Here is a 17,500-nt window from a genome sequence, read left to right as displayed (position 1 = left end):
ATTTCAAATATTCGTTTTTTAAGATGTCAAACAGTATTTTTCATTGTCATGAAAGATTTCTAGATTACTAGATTGTTCCCAGTGTTTGATCAAATGCATTCTGGGAAATATATATGTTATATTTAGATTATTTAATTTATCCTTTATTTAACTAGACAAGTCAGTTAAGAACAAATTATTATTTACAATGACGGCCTACAGGGGAACAGTGGGTTAACTGCCTTATTCAGGGGAACAGTGGGGTTACCTGCCTTGTTCAGGGGAACAGTGGGTTAACTGCCTTATTCAGGGGAACAGTGGGGTTACCTGCCTTGTTCAGGGGAACAGTGGGTTAACGGCCTTGTTCAGGGGAACAGTGGGTTAACTGCCTTGTTATGGGGAACAGTGGGTTACCTAACTTGTTCAGGGGAACAGTGGGTTAACTGCCTTGTTCAGGGGAACAGTGGGTTAACGGCCTTGTTCAGGGGAACAGTGGGGTTACCTGCCTTGTTCAGGGGGGCAGTGAGTTACCTGCCTTGTTCAGGGGAACAGTGGGTTACCTGCCTTGTTCAGGGGAACAGTGGGTTACCTGCCTTGTTCAGGGGAACAGTGGGTTAACTGCCTTGTTCAGGGGAACAGTGGGTTACCTAACTTGTTCAGGGGAACAGTGGGTTAGCTTCCTTGTTCAGGGGAACAGTGGGTTACCTGCCTTGTTCAGGGGAACAGTGGGTTAACGACCTTGTTCAGGGGAACAGTGGGTTAAACTGCCTTGTTCAGGGGAACAGTGGGTTAACTGCCTTATTCAGGGGAACAGTGGGGTTACCTGCCTTGTTCAGGGGAACAGTGGGGTTACCTGCCTTATTCAGGGGAACAGTGGGGTTACCTGCCTTGTTCAGGGGAACAGTGGGTTAACGGCCTTGTTCAGGGGAACAGTGGGGTTACCTGCCTTGTTCAGGGGGGCAGTGGGTTACCTGCCTTGTTCAGGGGAACAGTGGGTTACCTGCCTTGTTCAGGGGAAAAGTGGGTTAACTGCCTTGTTCAGGGGAACAGTGGGTTACCTGCCTTGTTCAGGGGAACAGTGGGTTAACTGCCTTGTTCAGGGGAACAGTGGGTTACCTAACTTGTTCAGGGGAACAGTGGGTTAACTGCCTTGTTCAGGGGAACAGTGGGTTACCTGCCTTGTTCAGGGGAACAGTGGGTTACCTGCCTTGTTCATGGGAACAGTGGGTTAACTGCCTTGTTCAGGGGAACAGTGGGTTACCTGCCTTGTTCAGGGGAACAGTGGGTTACCTGCCTTGTTCAGGGGAACAGTGGGTTACCTGCCTTGTTCAGGGGAACAGTGGGTTACCTGCCTTGTTCATGGGAACAGTGGGTTAACTGCCTTGTTCAGGGGAACAGTGGGTTACCTGCCTTGTTCAGGGGAACAGTGGGTTACCTAACTTGTTCAGGGGAAGAGTGGGTTAACTGCCTTGTTCAGGGGAACAGTGGGTTAACTGCCTTGTTCATGGGAACAGTGGGTTAACTGCCTTGTTCAGGGGAACAGTGGGTTACCTGCCTTGTTCAGGGGAACAGTGGGTTACCTGCCTTGTTCAGGGGAACAGTGGGTTACCTGTCTTGTTCAGGGGAACAGTGGGTTACCTGCCTTGTTCAGGGGCAGAACAAAAGATGTTTACCTTTCGGTTACTGGCCCAAAGCTCTAACCACTAGACTACCTGGCTCTAACCACTAGGCTACCTGGTTCTAACCACTAGCCTACCTGGCTCTAACCACTAGACTACCTGGCTCTAACCACTAGACTACCTGGCTCTAACCACTAGACTACCTGGCTCTAACCACTAGACTACCTGGCTCTAACCACTAGACTACCTGGCTCTAACCAGTAGACTACCTGGCTCTAACCACTAGACTACCTGGCTCTAACCACTAGACTACCTGGCTCTAACCACTAGACTACCTGCTCTAACCACTAGACTACCTGGTTCTAACCACTAGGCTACCTGGTTCTAACCACTAGACTACCTGGTTCTAACCACTAGGCTACCTGGTTCTAACCACTAGACTACCTGGTTCTAACCACTAGGCTACCTGGTTCTAACCACTAGACTACCTGGTTCTAACCACTAGGCTACCTGGTTCTAACCACTAGGCTACCTGGTTCTAACCACTAGGCTACCTGGTTCTAACCACTAGGCTACCTGGTTCTAACCACTAGGTTACCTGGTTCTAACCACTAGGCTACCTGGTTCTAACCACTAGGTTACCTGGTTCTAACCACTAGGTTACCTGGTTCTAACCACTAGGCTACCTGGTTCTAACCACTAGGTTACCTGGTTCTAACCACTAGGCTACCTGGTTCTAACCACTAGGCTACCTGGCTCTAACCACTAGGTTACCTGGTTCTAACCACTAGACTACCTGCCACCACATTAAGTGGCATCCTGAATTATTATAGACAACCCACAACATGTTCTTAATATTTCCAGACCACTGTAATTATTTAAAATAGTTTTAGGATAATTCTTATAATACTACCTTCTCTAACCACTAGGCTACCTGGCTCTAACCACTAGACTACCTGGCTCTAACCACTAGACTACCTGGCTCTAACCACTAGGCTACCTGCTTTAACCACTAGGCTACCTGCTCTAACCACTAGGCTACCTGGCTCTAACCACTAGGCTACCTGCTCTAACCTCTAGGCTACCTGCTCTAACCACTAGGCTACCTGCTCTAACCACTAGGCGACCTGCTCTAACCACTAGGCTACCTGCTTTAACCACTAGGCTACCTGCTCTAACCACTAGACTACCTGGTTCTAACCACTAGGTTACCTGGTTCTAACCACTAGACTACCTGGTTCTAACCACTAGGCTACCTGGTTCTAACCACTAGGCTACCTGGCTCTAACCACTAGGTTACCTGGTTCTAACCACTAGACTACCTGGTTCTAACCACTAGACTACCTGGTTCTAACCACTAGACTACCTGGTTCTAACCACTAGGCTACCTGGTTCTAACCACTAGGCTACCTGGCTCTAACCACTAGGTTACCTGGTTCTAACCACTAGACTATCTGGCTCTAACCACTAGGCTACCTGGTTCTAACCACTAGGTTACCTGGTTCTAACCACTAGGCTACCTGGTTCTAACCACTAGGCTACCTGGTTCTAACCACTAGACTACCTGGTTCTAACCACTAGACTACCTGGTTCTAACCACTAGGCTACCTGGTTCTAACCACTAGACTACCTGGTTCTAACCACTAGGCTACCTGGTTCTAACCACTAGGCTACCTGGTTCTAACCACTAGGCTACCTGGTTCTAACCACTAGGCTACCTGGTTCTAACCACTAGGTTACCTGGTTCTAACCACTAGGCTACCTGGTTCTAACCACTAGGTTACCTGGTTCTAACCACTAGGTTACCTGGTTCTAACCACTAGGCTACCTGGTTCTAACCACTAGGTTACCTGGTTCTAACCACTAGGCTACCTGGTTCTAACCACTAGGCTACCTGGCTCTAACCACTAGGTTACCTGGTTCTAACCACTAGACTACCTGCCACCACATTAAGTGGCATCCTGAATTATTATAGACAACCCACAACATGTTCTTAATATTTCCAGACCACTGTAATTATTTAAAATAGTTTTAGGATAATTATTATAATACTACCTTCTCTAACCACTAGGCTACCTGGCTCTAACCACTAGACTACCTGGCTCTAACCACTAGACTACCTGGCTCTAACCACTAGGCTACCTGCTTTAACCACTAGGCTACCTGCTCTAACCACTAGGCTACCTGGCTCTAACCACTAGGCTACCTGCTCTAACCTCTAGGCTACCTGCTCTAACCACTAGGCTACCTGCTCTAACCACTAGGCGACCTGCTCTAACCACTAGGCTACCTGCTTTAACCACTAGGCTACCTGCTCTAACCACTAGACTACCTGGTTCTAACCACTAGGTTACCTGGTTCTAACCACTAGACTACCTGGTTCTAACCACTAGGCTACCTGGTTCTAACCACTAGGCTACCTGGCTCTAACCACTAGGTTACCTGGTTCTAACCACTAGACTACCTGGTTCTAACCACTAGGCTACCTGGCTCTAACCACTAGACTACCTGGCTCTAACCACTAGACTACCTGGTTCTAACCACTAGGCTACCTGGCTCTAACCACTAGGTTACCTGGTTCTAACCACTAGACTATCTGGCTCTAACCACTAGGCTACCTGGTTCTAACCACTAGGTTACCTGGTTCTAACCACTAGGCTACCTGGTTCTAACCACTAGGCTACCTGGTTCTAACCACTAGACTACCTGGTTCTAACCACTAGACTACCTGGTTCTAACCACTAGGCTACCTGGTTCTAACCACTAGACTACCTGGTTCTAACCACTAGGCTACCTGGTTCTAACCACTAGGCTACCTGGTTCTAACCACTAGGCTACCTGGTTCTAACCACTAGGCTACCTGGTTCTAACCACTAGGTTACCTGGTTCTAACCACTAGGCTACCTGGTTCTAACCACTAGGTTACCTGGTTCTAACCACTAGGTTACCTGGTTCTAACCACTAGGCTACCTGGTTCTAACCACTAGGTTACCTGGTTCTAACCACTAGGCTACCTGGTTCTAACCACTAGGCTACCTGGCTCTAACCACTAGGTTACCTGGTTCTAACCACTAGACTACCTGCCACCACATTAAGTGGCATCCTGAATTATTATAGACAACCCACAACATGTTCTTAATATTTCCAGACCACTGTAATTATTTAAAATAGTTTTAGGATAATTATTATAATACTACCTTCTCTAACCACTAGGCTACCTGGCTCTAACCACTAGACTACCTGGCTCTAACCACTAGACTACCTGGCTCTAACCACTAGGCTACCTGCTTTAACCACTAGGCTACCTGCTCTAACCACTAGGCTACCTGGCTCTAACCACTAGGCTACCTGCTCTAACCTCTAGGCTACCTGCGCTAACCACTAGGCTACCTGCTCTAACCACTAGGCGACCTGCTCTAACCACTAGGCTACCTGCTTTAACCACTAGGCTACCTGCTCTAACCACTAGACTACCTGGTTCTAACCACTAGGTTACCTGGTTCTAACCACTAGACTACCTGGTTCTAACCACTAGGCTACCTGGTTCTAACCACTAGGCTACCTGGCTCTAACCACTAGGCTACCTGGTTCTAACCACTAGGTTACCTGGTTCTAACCACTAGGCTACCTGGTTCTAACCACTAGGCTACCTGGTTCTAACCACTAGACTACCTGGTTCTAACCACTAGACTACCTGGTTCTAACCACTAGGCTACCTGGTTCTAACCACTAGACTACCTGGTTCTAACCACTAGGCTACCTGGTTCTAACCACTAGGCTACCTGGTTCTAACCACTAGGCTACCTGGTTCTAACCACTAGGCTACCTGGTTCTAACCACTAGGTTACCTGGTTCTAACCACTAGGCTACCTGGTTCTAACCACTAGGTTACCTGGTTCTAACCACTAGGTTACCTGGTTCTAACCACTAGGCTACCTGGTTCTAACCACTAGGTTACCTGGTTCTAACCACTAGGCTACCTGGTTCTAACCACTAGGCTACCTGGCTCTAACCACTAGGTTACCTGGTTCTAACCACTAGACTACCTGCCACCACATTAAGTGGCATCCTGAATTATTATAGACAACCCACAACATGTTCTTAATATTTCCAGACCACTGTAATTATTTAAAATAGTTTTAGGATAATTATTATAATACTACCTTCTCTAACCACTAGGCTACCTGGCTCTAACCACTAGACTACCTGGCTCTAACCACTAGACTACCTGGCTCTAACCACTAGGCTACCTGTTTTAACCACTAGGCTACCTGCTCTAACCACTAGGCTACCTGGCTCTAACCACTAGGCTACCTGCTCTAACCTCTAGGCTACCTGCTCTAACCACTAGGCTACCTGCTCTAACCACTAGGTGACCTGCTCTAACCACTAGGCTACCTGCTTTAACCACTAGGCTACCTGCTCTAACCACTAGACTACCTGGTTCTAACCACTAGGTTACCTGGTTCTAACCACTAGACTACCTGGTTCTAACCACTAGGCTACCTGGTTCTAACCACTAGGCTACCTGGCTCTAACCACTAGGTTACCTGGTTCTAACCACTAGACTACCTGGTTCTAACCACTAGACTACCTGGTTCTAACCACTAGACTACCTGGTTCTAACCACTAGGCTACCTGGTTCTAACCACTAGGCTACCTGGCTCTAACCACTAGGTTACCTGGTTCTAACCACTAGACTACCTGGCTCTAACCACTAGGTTACCTGGTTCTAACCACTAGGCTACCTGGTTCTAACCACTAGGCTACCTGGTTCTAACCACTAGGCTACCTGGTTCTAACCACTAGACTACCTGCCACCCCATTAAGGGGCATCCTGAATTTTTATAGACAACCCACAACATGTTCTTAATATTTCCAGACCACTGTAATTATTTAAAATAGTTTTAGGAGAATTATTGTTATAATTATTTTATTTTGTTAATGTTTCAACCATATGCTATATGGCATTCGTAACCATACATGATGTCAAAATGAGCATTCCTTTAGTGATAATAAATTATTACAATTTCAAGGAATTTAATTGAATTACATCTACTTCCTTTAATTCTAATTATTTTTCAAATTCTGCTTTCTGTGAGTCATTTTTTAAATTGGAATTAAAGAGCAATTTACAAATGAAATCCGAATTGACCCCAACCCCCGTATGTACTGGTATGCTGTACTATGGTATTATGATGCAAAAAAATATATATGGGTGGAGAGTAACCCCCCAAGAGACTCCTAACTTCCCTTAATCATGAATGGTTTGATAAATAAATACATACATAAATAAACACATACATGCAGGCATAATGTACCCATCAATCCATCCATCCGTCCACGCAATCATCATCCATCCTCAAATATATCATTTATGTCCACTCGTACTCTCCTTTAACCCAGGCTGGTGGTGCATGGTTGCCATGGTTTTGGGTGGAGGTGGGCAGGCAGGCAGGTGAGAGAGATGCCAGCGGGCCAACAGGTCAGAACAGAACAGAGAGATGCCAGTAGGCCAACAAGTCAGAACAGAACAGAAGGACAGAATGACTATGGAGGGCACTGTAAAAGGAGGGGAGGACGGCTCACCTTGAAGTCCATTGCCATTTGCACTGGTGCAAGAAGGTGGTGGAGAAGCTTGGGGCCTTACAACAGGGGCAAAGGCGCTCTTTTGTTTCACTGCAGAGATGACATTGGCAGGTGAGAATGAGAAAATGCCGTGTGTACTGCTACAGTTTGTAGAGAGGCTGACCGAAGAGGCTGCCATGGTGGGGCTCGACGGCACTACTGCAATAAAGCAAACATAAGCACCACTCAGAGAGGAGTTTCACCACGGCACAGATCATTCAAAAATCAAGATGTTTTAGATTCATTTGATTAAATTAATTGATAAGGCCTTGCCTCTTTTCAAATCAAAATGTATATAGATTTGGAAAGAAATCAGAAGAAATCAAGATGATTGTGATAAAAAAAAAAAGATCAGAATTTGGATGGGATTCGACAAATAATTACATTTACGTAACTAAGAAACCAATTCGTAATAATAAGAACAACAACAAAAAATTCCAAATCATATTTGGAGTTTGTGGGATTGTGATATGAAATGTTCTGCCTTGGCCACTCTGGATAACAGGTATCTGACAATAGACTCTTGACTTGGGGGAAAATCACTCACGAAAACTTTGCTTCTATAATTTTTGGCATTTTCATTTGGGGGAAGTGCACCATGTCATACTTTTTAAAACTTTTCCATTTATTTATTTTTTTTGTGTGTAAATTTGTAAGTCTGATTGATTATTATTTTTTATTTTTTTCAAGTTGGGTCTTGGGTTTTCAGCCTCCAGAGCCTCCAGAGTCACCCCTCCTTTTATCCAGTAGCACACATTCCAAAATAATACAAACACTAATCAAAACAATAACAGAGGAGGGGAGGGGGGGGTTAGGCAAAAATCAAGAAAATCAAAAATCAAGAAAATCAAGAAAATCAAAAATCATGAAAATCAAAAATCAAGAAAAATCAAAAATCAAGAAAAATCAAAAATCAAGAAAAATCTAAGCGTCTCAGACTCGTAGACACGGAGGAAGTCGAGGTGGTGTGTCGTTACCTTGATACTTACTGCCGTAGGGGGAGTTGGCAGAGGAGCCGTTGAGGAAGCCTGGTGAACTGGGTACTCCCAGATTGGACATGGGGTTGCCGTAGCCGTTCATGCTGTTGCTAACGGTGTTGTAGTTGGCCTGTTGTGGTGTGCTGCTGGGGACGTAGCCTCGAGGGGACACACTGCTGGTTTGACGGCTGTATCCTACTGTTGAGAGGGGGAGAAAAGGACTTAGGGAAGGTAGAACCACAACATTGGGCTATTTTATAGATAAATAGTCTACTATATGTCCAAAGTGACGACCTATTCCTTATTTAGTGCCATGCTTTTGATCAGGGACCACAGGGACCACAGGGAACATAGAGAACATAGAGCTCTGGTCAAAAGTAGTGCACTATGTAGGGCAGGGGTGTCAAACTCATTCCATGGAGGGCCTAGTGTCTGCAGGTTTTTAGTTTTTCCTTTCAATTAAGCCCTAGACAACCAGGTGAGGGGAGTTCCTTACTAAGCCCTAGACAACCAGGTGAGGGGAGTTCCTTACTAAGCCCTAGACAACCAGGTTAGGGGAGTTCCTTACTAAGCCCTAGACAACCAGGTGAGGGGAGTTCCTTACTAAGCCCTAGACAACCAGGTGAGGGGAGTTCCTTACTAAGCCCTAGACAACCAGGTGAGGGGAGTTCCTTACTAAGCCCTAGACAACCAGGTGAGGGGAGTTCCTTACTAAGCCCTAGACAACCAGGTTAGGGGAGTTCCTTACTAAGCCCTAGACAACCAGGTGAGGGGAGTTCCTTACTAAGCCCTAGACAACCAGGTGAGGGGAGTTCCTTACTAAGCCCTAGACAACCAGGTGAGGGGAGTTCCTTACTAAGCCCTAGACAACCAGGTGAGGGGAGTTCCTTACTAAGCCCTAGACAACCAGGTGAGGGGAGTTCCTTACTAAGCCCTAGACAACCAGGTGAGGGGAGTTCCTTACTAAGCCCTAGACAACCAGGTGAGGGGAGTTCCTGAGGGGAGTTCCTTACTACTGAAGCCCTAGACAACCAGGTGAGGGGAGTTCCTTACTAAGCCCTAGACAACCAGGTGAGGGGAGTTCCTTACTAAGCCCTAGACAACCAGGTGAGGGGAGTTCCTTACTAAGCCCTAGACAACCAGGTGAGGGGAGTTCCTTACTAAGCCCTAGACAACCAGGTGAGGGGAGTTCCTTACTGATACCTAGACAACCATGTGAGGAGAGTTCTTTACTGATACCTAGACCTAGCTATAGGTCTACCAGTGAGACCTGTGTACACTCCTAGCATCTAGCTAGCTATAGATCTACCAGGAAGGGCTGTGTACACTCCTAGCATCTAGCTAGCTATAGGTCTACCAGGAAGACCTGTGTACAATCCTAGCATCTAGCTAGCTATAGATCTACCAGTGAGAACTGTGTACACTCCTAGCATCTAGCTAGCTATAGGTCTACCAGTGACCTTAGCAGTGGCAACACAGAACAGAAGTAAATACCGACCTTAGGAGTGGCAACACAGAACATATATAGACACTGACCTTAGCAGTGGCAACACAGAGCAGATGTCAACACTGACCTTAGCAGTGGCAACACAGAGCAGATGTCAACACTGACCTTAGCAGTGGCAACACAGAAGAGATATAAACCCTGATCTTAGCAGTGGCAACACAGAAGAGATATTATTAAGTATTATCATCCCAGGCGGCTGCTAAGTGAATAGTGGTGAGCGTTCGGTGGGTCGGCGGGTCATTCCCAGCCGAGCCAGGCAGGCAAACAGAACAGGGGAGGCAGTGACAGCGTCAAGCCCCCAGGGATCAGTTATAAGATCCAGCAAGAGAAGATAGAGAAGCAGCAAGCAGAGAGTCAGAGCCGGCCAGGTAATATTTAAAGGGTAAAGCTAGATTAGTTGTTGTCGCAGCTTATCTTCACTCATGGAGCGCGTCCCAAATGGCACCTTATTCCTTATATAGTGCACTACTTTACCAATGTAGTGCACTACTTTCCCTATATAGTGCACTACTTTACCAATGTAGTGCACTACTTTCCCTATATAGTGCACTACTTTACCAATGTAGTGCACTACTTTACCAATGTAGTGCACTACTTTACCAATGTAGTGCACTACTTTACCAATGTAGTGCACTACTTTCCCTATGTAGTGCACTACTTTACCGATGTAGTGCACTACTTTACCGATGTAGTGCACTACTTTACCGATGTAGTGCACTACTTTACCAATGTAGTGCACTACTTTCCCTATATAGTGCACTACTTTACCTATATAATGCACGACTTTACCAATATAGTGCACTACTTTCCCTATATAGTGCACGACTTTCCCCAATGTAGTGCACTACTTTCCCTATATAGTGCACGACTTTCCCCTATGTAGTGCACTACTTTCCCTATATAGTGCACTACTTTACCAATATAGTGCACTACTTTCCCTATATAGTGCACGACTTTCCCCTATGTAGTGAACTACTTTCCCTATATAGTGCACGCCTTTCCCCTAGGTAGTGCAATATGAAGGGCATAGGCAGCCATTTGGGAGGTCCCCACGGCCACATACCCTGGTCATTACCCTGTGATGTTTCTGAGACGTTGACGGCGAGCTGGCTGCCGAACGAGTTGACCCCCATCATGCCGCCGTGCGACGCCGTGTTGCCCAGTGAGGGGATCTGGTTGTGGTTACGCGGGACGCTGTACAGGGCCTCGGCGATGTCGGCCGCTCGCTTCAGGATGATCTCCTGAAAGTAGAGGAGAGGACGCGTCACAAGGGATCCGTATATTTGCCTTTAACATTTAAACATGTTGTCTCATTGTGACCTTGTGTATTTGAACACATACGCAGATATGAAGGTTACAGTAATGGTAGTTGTATTTATTATGGATCCCAGCAGCTACTCTTCCTGGGGTTTATTATGGATCCCAGCAGCTACTCTTCCTGGGGTTTATTATGGATCCCAGCAGCTACTCTTCCTGGGGTTTATTATGGATCCCAGCAGCTAGTCTTCCTGGGGTTTATTATGGATCCCAGCAGCTACTCTTCCTGGGGTTTATTATGGATCCCAGCAGCTACTCTTCCTGGGGTTTATTATGGATCCCAGCAGCTTCTCTTACTGGGGTTTATTATGGATCCCAGCAGCTTCACTTCCGGGGGTTTATTATGGATCCCCATTAATTCCTGCCAAGGCAGCAGCTACTCTTCCTGGGGTTTATTATGGATCCCAGCAGCTTCACTTCCTGGGGTTTATTATGGATCCCCATTAATTCCTGCCAAGGCAGCAGCTACTCTTCCTGGGGTTTATTATGGATTTCCATTAGTTCCTGCCAAGGCAGCAGCTACTCTTCCTGGGGTTTATTATGGATCCCCATTAGTTCCTGCCAAGGCAGCAGCTACTCTTCCTTGGGTTTATTGTAGATCCCCATTAATTACTGCCAAGGCAGCAGCTACTCTTCCTGCGGTTTATTATGGATCCCCATTAATTCCTGCCAAGGCAGCAGCTAATCTTCCTGGGGTTTATTACAGAACCCCATTAATTCCTGCCAAGGCAGCAGCTACTCTTCCTGGGGTTTATTATGGATCCCCATTAGTTCCTGCCAAGGCAGCAGCTACTCTTCCTGGGGTTTATTGTGGATCCCCATTAGTTCCTGCCAAGACAGCAGCTACTCTTCCTGGGGTTTATTATGGATCCCCATTAGTTCCTGCCAAGGCAGCAGCTACTCTTCCTGGGGTTTATTATGGATCCCCATTAGTTCCAGCCCGGGCAGCAGCTACTCTTCCTGGTGTCCAGCAAAATTAAGGCAGTTTATACCGTTTTTTAAAAAACATTACAATACATTCACAACAGAATTCACAACACATTAAGTGTTTGCCCTCAGGCCCCTACTCTACTACCACATATCTACAACACAAAATCCATGTGTACGTGTGTGTATAGTGTGTATGTTGTCATGTGTGTGTGTGTGTGTGTGTGTGTGTGTGTGTGTGTTGCTTCCCCGCTGTTCCATAAGGTGTTATTTTTTATCTGTTTTTTAAATCTAATTTTACACTTTGCATGAGTTACTTGATGTGGAATAGAGTACCGTGTAGTCAGGGCTCTATGTAGTACTGTGGAATAGAGTTCCATGTAGTCATGGCTCTATGTGGTACTGTCTAATAGAGTTCCATGTAGTCATGGCTCTATGTAGTACTGTGGAATAGAGTTCCATGTAGTCATGGCTCTATGTAGTACTGTGGAATAGAGTTCCATGTAGTCATGGCTCTATGTAGGAATGTGGAATAGAGTTCCATGTAGTCATGTCTCTATGTAGTACTGTGGAATAGAGTTCCATGTAGTCATGGCTCTATTTAGTACTGTGGAATAGAGTTCCATGTAGTCATGGCTCTATGTGGTACTGTGGAATAGAGTTCTGTGTAGTCATGTCTCTATGTAGTACTGTGGAATAGAGTTCCATGTAGTCATGGCTCTATGTAGTACTGTGGAATAGAGTTCCATGTAGTCATGGCTCTATGTAGGAATGTGGAATAGAGTTCCATGTAGTCATGTCTCTATGTAGTACTGTGGAATAGAGTTCCATGTAGTCATGGCTCTATTTAGTACTGTGGAATAGAGTTCCATGTAGTCATGGCTCTATGTGGTACTGTGGAATAGAGTTCTGTGTAGTCATATCTCTATGTAGTACTGTGGAATAGAGTTCCATGTAGTCATGGCTCTATGTAGTACTGTGGAATAGAGTTCCATGTAGTCATGGCTCTATGTAGGAATGTGGAATAGAGTTCCATGTAGTCATGTCTCTATGTAGTACTGTGGAATAGAGTTCCATGTAGTCATGGCTCTATTTAGTACTGTGGAATAGAGTACCATGTAGTCATGGCTCTATGTAGTACTGTAGAATACAGTTCCATGTAGTCATGGCTCTATGTAGTACTGTGGAATAGAGTTCCATGTAGTCATGTCTCTATGTAGTACTGTGGAATAGAGTTCCATGTAGTCATGGCTCTATGTAGGAATGTGGAATAGAGTTCCATGTAGTCATGTCTCTATGTAGTACTGTGGAATAGAGTTCCATTTAGTCATGGCTCTATTTAGTACTGTGGAATAGAGTACCATGTAGTCATGGCTCTATGTAGTACTGAAGAATAGAGTTCCATGTAGTCATGGCTCTATGTAGTACTGTGGAATAGAGTTCCATGTAGTCATGTCTCTATGTAGTACTGTGGAATAGAGTTCCATGTAGTCATGGCTCTATGTAGGAATGTGGAATAGAGTTCCATGTAGTCATGGCTCTATGTAGTACTGTGGAATAGAGTTCCATGTAGTCATGTCTCTATGTAGTACTGTGGAATAGAGTACCATGTAGTCATGGCTCTATGTAGTACTGTAGAATAGAGTTCCGTGTAGTCATGTCTCTATGTAGTACTGTGGAATAGATTTCCATGTAGTCATGGCTCTATGTAGTACTGTGGAATAGAGTTCCATGTAGTCATGGCTCTATGTAGGAATGTGGAATAGAGTTCCATGTAGTCATGTCTCTATGTAGTACTGTGGAATAGAGTTCCATGTAGTCATGGCTCTATTTAGTACTGTGGAATAGAGTACCATGTAGTCATGGCTCTATGTAGTACTGTAGAATAGAGTTCCATGTAGTCATGGCTCTATGTAGTACTGTGGAATAGAGTTCCATGTAGTCATGTCTCTATGTAGTACTGTGGAATAGAGTTCCATGTAGTCATGGCTCTATGTAGGAATGTGGAATAGAGTTCCATGTAGTCATGTCTCTATGTAGTACTGTGGAATAGAGTTCCATTTAGTCATGGCTCTATTTAGTACTGTGGAATAGAGTACCATGTAGTCATGGCTCTATGTAGTACTGTAGAATAGAGTTCCATGTAGTCATGGCTCTATGTAGTACTGTGGAATAGAGTTCCATGTAGTCATGTCTCTATGTAGTACTGTGGAATAGAGTTCCATGTAGTCATGGCTCTATGTAGGAATGTGGAATAGAGTTCCATGTAGTCATGGCTCTATGTAGTACTGTGGAATAGAGTTCCATGTAGTCATGTCTCTATGTAGTACTGTGGAATAGAGTACCATGTAGTCATGGCTCTATGTAGTACTGTAGAATAGAGTTCCGTGTAGTCATGTCTCTATGTAGTACTGTGGAATAGATTTCCATGTAGTCATGGCTCTATGTAGTACTGTGGAATAGAGTTCCATGTAGTCATGGCTCTATGTAGTACTGTGTGCCTCCCATAGTCTGTTCCGGACTTGGGGACTGTAAAGGGACCTCTGGTGGCACGTCTTGTAGGGTATGTGTGGGTGTCCGAGCTGTGTGCCAGTAGTTTAAACAGACACCTCTGTGCATTCAAACTGCTGTCATTTGTGGATGTTTCAGTATAACTGAGTCATCTGAAACTGCTACAGTACAAGGTCATAATTTAGCTGAAACATTGGAGAGAGAGAGAGAGAGAGAGAGAGAGAGAGAGAGAGAGAGAGAGAGAGAGAGAGAGTGAAAAAAAATATAAGTACTACCTAGGTCAATTCGTCTGAATGCATCAGAGCCTGATAAAGCTGTGCTCCATACATTTATTTGGAGGGAATTTGCATTGGTTACAGAAAGCACCTTTTGGCCCTGGTTCAAGGTTATTCTCTCATTTGAATAGGTCTCTCTGTGTGTGTGTGTTTTGACTGATTACCTCCTCTATCTCAGATGTGTGCAGTAGCCAGGAATAAATGCGTTGGGAGAAAGAAGGAGAAATAAATATTCAACCTCTCCGAGAGCAATGACACCACAGTACTACATACAGTACAATGGCCTGGAGCTGGCTTTGAAATAGAGAAGGAAAGTGGAGGGTTGCAGGGGGGGGGGCTGATTTAATTACCGCAAATGTACACAAAGAGAGAGCGAGAGAGAGAGAGAGAGAGACCGAGAGAGAGAGAGAGACCGAGAGAGAGAGAGACCGAGAGAGAGAGAGAGAGAGAGAGAGAGAGAGAGACAGAGAGAGACCGAGAGAGACCGAGAGAGACCGAGAGAGAGAGTGAGAGAGACCGAGAGAGACCGAGAGAGAGAGTGAGAGAGAGAGAGAGAGAGAGAGAGACTGAGAGAGAGACCGAGAGAGAGAGAGAGACCGAGAGAGAGAGAGAGAGAGAGAGAGAGAGAGAGAGACCGAGAGAGAGAGAGAGAGAGAGAGAGAGAGACCGAGAGAGACCGAGAGAGAGACTGAGAGAGAGACAGAGAGAGAGAGAGAGAGAGAGAGACTGAGAGAGAGACCGAGATAGAGCCCGAGAGAGAGACAGAGAGAGAGAGAGAGAGAGAGAGAGAGAGAGAGAGAGAGAGAGAGAGAGAGAGAGAGAGACAGAGAGAGAGAGACACAGAGAGAGAGAAGTCTGCATGTGATAGACTGTGCAGAGCGCAGGATGCTGTGTTGTGTCTTTACCTGGTTGTTGTGGGGCATCCCATACAGAGCCTCCACAAGGTCAGCTGCTCTCTTCAGCAACACCTCCTACAGGAAAGAACACATGAGACCAGAGTCAGACACACAACACAGGAAGGAAAAGGAGAGACACACCAGCGCAGAACGACCAAACAATCTCAGAGTCCATCTTTTTATCCAGGTCTTCCTTTGGAAAGAGGTCTTCTGACCTCAACTGGACTGTCAGGTTAGACTGTCAGGTTAGATCCAAAAAATAGTTTTGTAAGTGACTTCGTCAAACTGGTATATAATGGTCAGGTTAGATAAAGGTATATAATGGTCAGGTAAGATAAAGGTTAAATATACTGAATCAAAAAATATAAACGTAACATGCAACCGTTTCAAAGATTTTACTGAGTTCCGGTTCATAGAAGGAAATCAGTCATTTCACGTAAATGGTTCTCAGGATCTCGTCACGTGTCTCTTTGGTGTATTCAAATTGCCATCGATAAAAATGCTGTTGTGTTTGTTGTCCGTAGCTTATGCCTGCCCCTAGCATAACCCCACCGCCACCATGGAGCTCTCTGTTCACAACGCTGACATTACCGCTCGCCCACACACAGCCATACATGTAGTCCGCGGTTGGAGGCGGCTTATGGTAGAGAAATTAAACCTATGAACATGCTAATTGCACGCTCCCTCAAAATTGTAGACTGTGGCATTGTGTTGTGTGACAAAACTGCACATTTTAGCGTCGCTTCTTATTGTCCAAAGCACAAGGTGCACCTGTGTGTAATGATCATGCCGTTTAATCAACTTCTTGACATGTCACACCTGTCAGGTGGATGGATTATCTTGGCAAAGGAGAAATGCTCACTAACAGGGATGTAAACAAATTTAGAGAGAGATAAGCTTTTTCGAACGTATCGGGAAAATTCCGGGTATATTTTATTACAGCTCCTGAAACACGGGACCAACACTTTACAATGTTGTGTTTACATTTTTGTTCAGTGTGGATAAAAAATAAAAATAAACGTTTTTTGCACATCCATTGTTTAGGGAAGTTGGCTAGTCTAGTAGGTACTGTATATAACCTACTACTGTACCAGTTCTGATAAGGATTCTAATAACCAACATAAAGGGTTTTAATCTAACCCATTTTATTAGGCTCAGTTACACATCAGAGGGCTGCCAGACTGTTAAGCAGTTCCAATAGACTCCAACCTTAATGCTAAATGAGTAAAATAAGTACTTGAGTTTTTTAATGCTGCTGGGTATTTAACAAACAAACACACGTTGCCCGATATGAAAGGCGGCCAGGCTCTGCATTTGGCTGCTAATTCCCAGCACTTTAGTGCCGTAGAACAATGAGTCATTTTCCATATCTTAATTAAACTGGCAGAGTCCTTAAAGACAACATCTCACCCCTAATTCAAGCCCCACATTTGCAACAGAGTTCAATGCTCATTCTTCTTTCTTCCCAACAATAAAGTGAATTAGCTTGGGTTAATCTAGTTCTTTCATAATGACATTACGACATTTTTCAATTAACCTCTTTTCACTGCCTGTTGTAAAGGACTTCATAAATGACTTCCCATCCAGCCAGCGATGAGTGCCAGTGCCCAGGGACGTGGGATGCACAGGACCCTGTCTTATCCATGTCTGCATGCCTCCACCTCTACTTTATAACAACACGGATTGACCTGCTGCTTTAAGTCTCCGACCGAAATGACAATATGTCTTGCCAAGTGTCAACAATACAACACTGAGAAGCTTCAGACATTTCCTCTCGGTTTGGGCCGGTTGTTGTTTTCAAAGCGCAGAAAAAATAAGAACTAAAGCAGTATTCTTGGGATATTTAGATTATACATTTTTTTGA

General features: G+C 45.1%; 1 protein-coding gene across 6 annotated transcripts in view; it reads right to left on the bottom strand.

Moving 5' to 3' along the window:
• Positions 1-17,500, bottom strand: part of LOC139405482 (transcription factor COE3-like) — a 95,837-nt gene that overhangs the window by 3,206 nt on the left and 75,131 nt on the right. For 3 of the 6 annotated variants that reach the window (XM_071147818.1, XM_071147814.1, XM_071147819.1), the window contains exons 6-9: positions 15,646-15,711; positions 10,774-10,951; positions 8,204-8,401; positions 7,188-7,385 (exon numbers count right to left, since the gene is read on the bottom strand). In XM_071147818.1, coding sequence (XP_071003919.1) covers positions 7,188-7,385; positions 8,204-8,401; positions 10,774-10,951; positions 15,646-15,711 — 640 coding nt within the window. The remainder of the gene's footprint in view (positions 1-7,187; positions 7,386-8,203; positions 8,402-10,773; positions 10,952-15,645; positions 15,712-17,500) is intronic. The other 3 variants (XM_071147816.1, XM_071147815.1, XM_071147817.1) reach the window with 3 other exon arrangements.

The sequence above is a fragment of the Oncorhynchus clarkii genome, unplaced genomic scaffold (assembly GCF_045791955.1).
Source record: "Oncorhynchus clarkii lewisi isolate Uvic-CL-2024 unplaced genomic scaffold, UVic_Ocla_1.0 unplaced_contig_3642_pilon_pilon, whole genome shotgun sequence".
Lineage (NCBI taxonomy): Eukaryota > Metazoa > Chordata > Actinopteri > Salmoniformes > Salmonidae > Oncorhynchus > Oncorhynchus clarkii.
The sequence above is the reverse complement of the archived record's forward strand: the minus strand, read 5'-3'. Positions and strand labels throughout refer to the sequence as shown.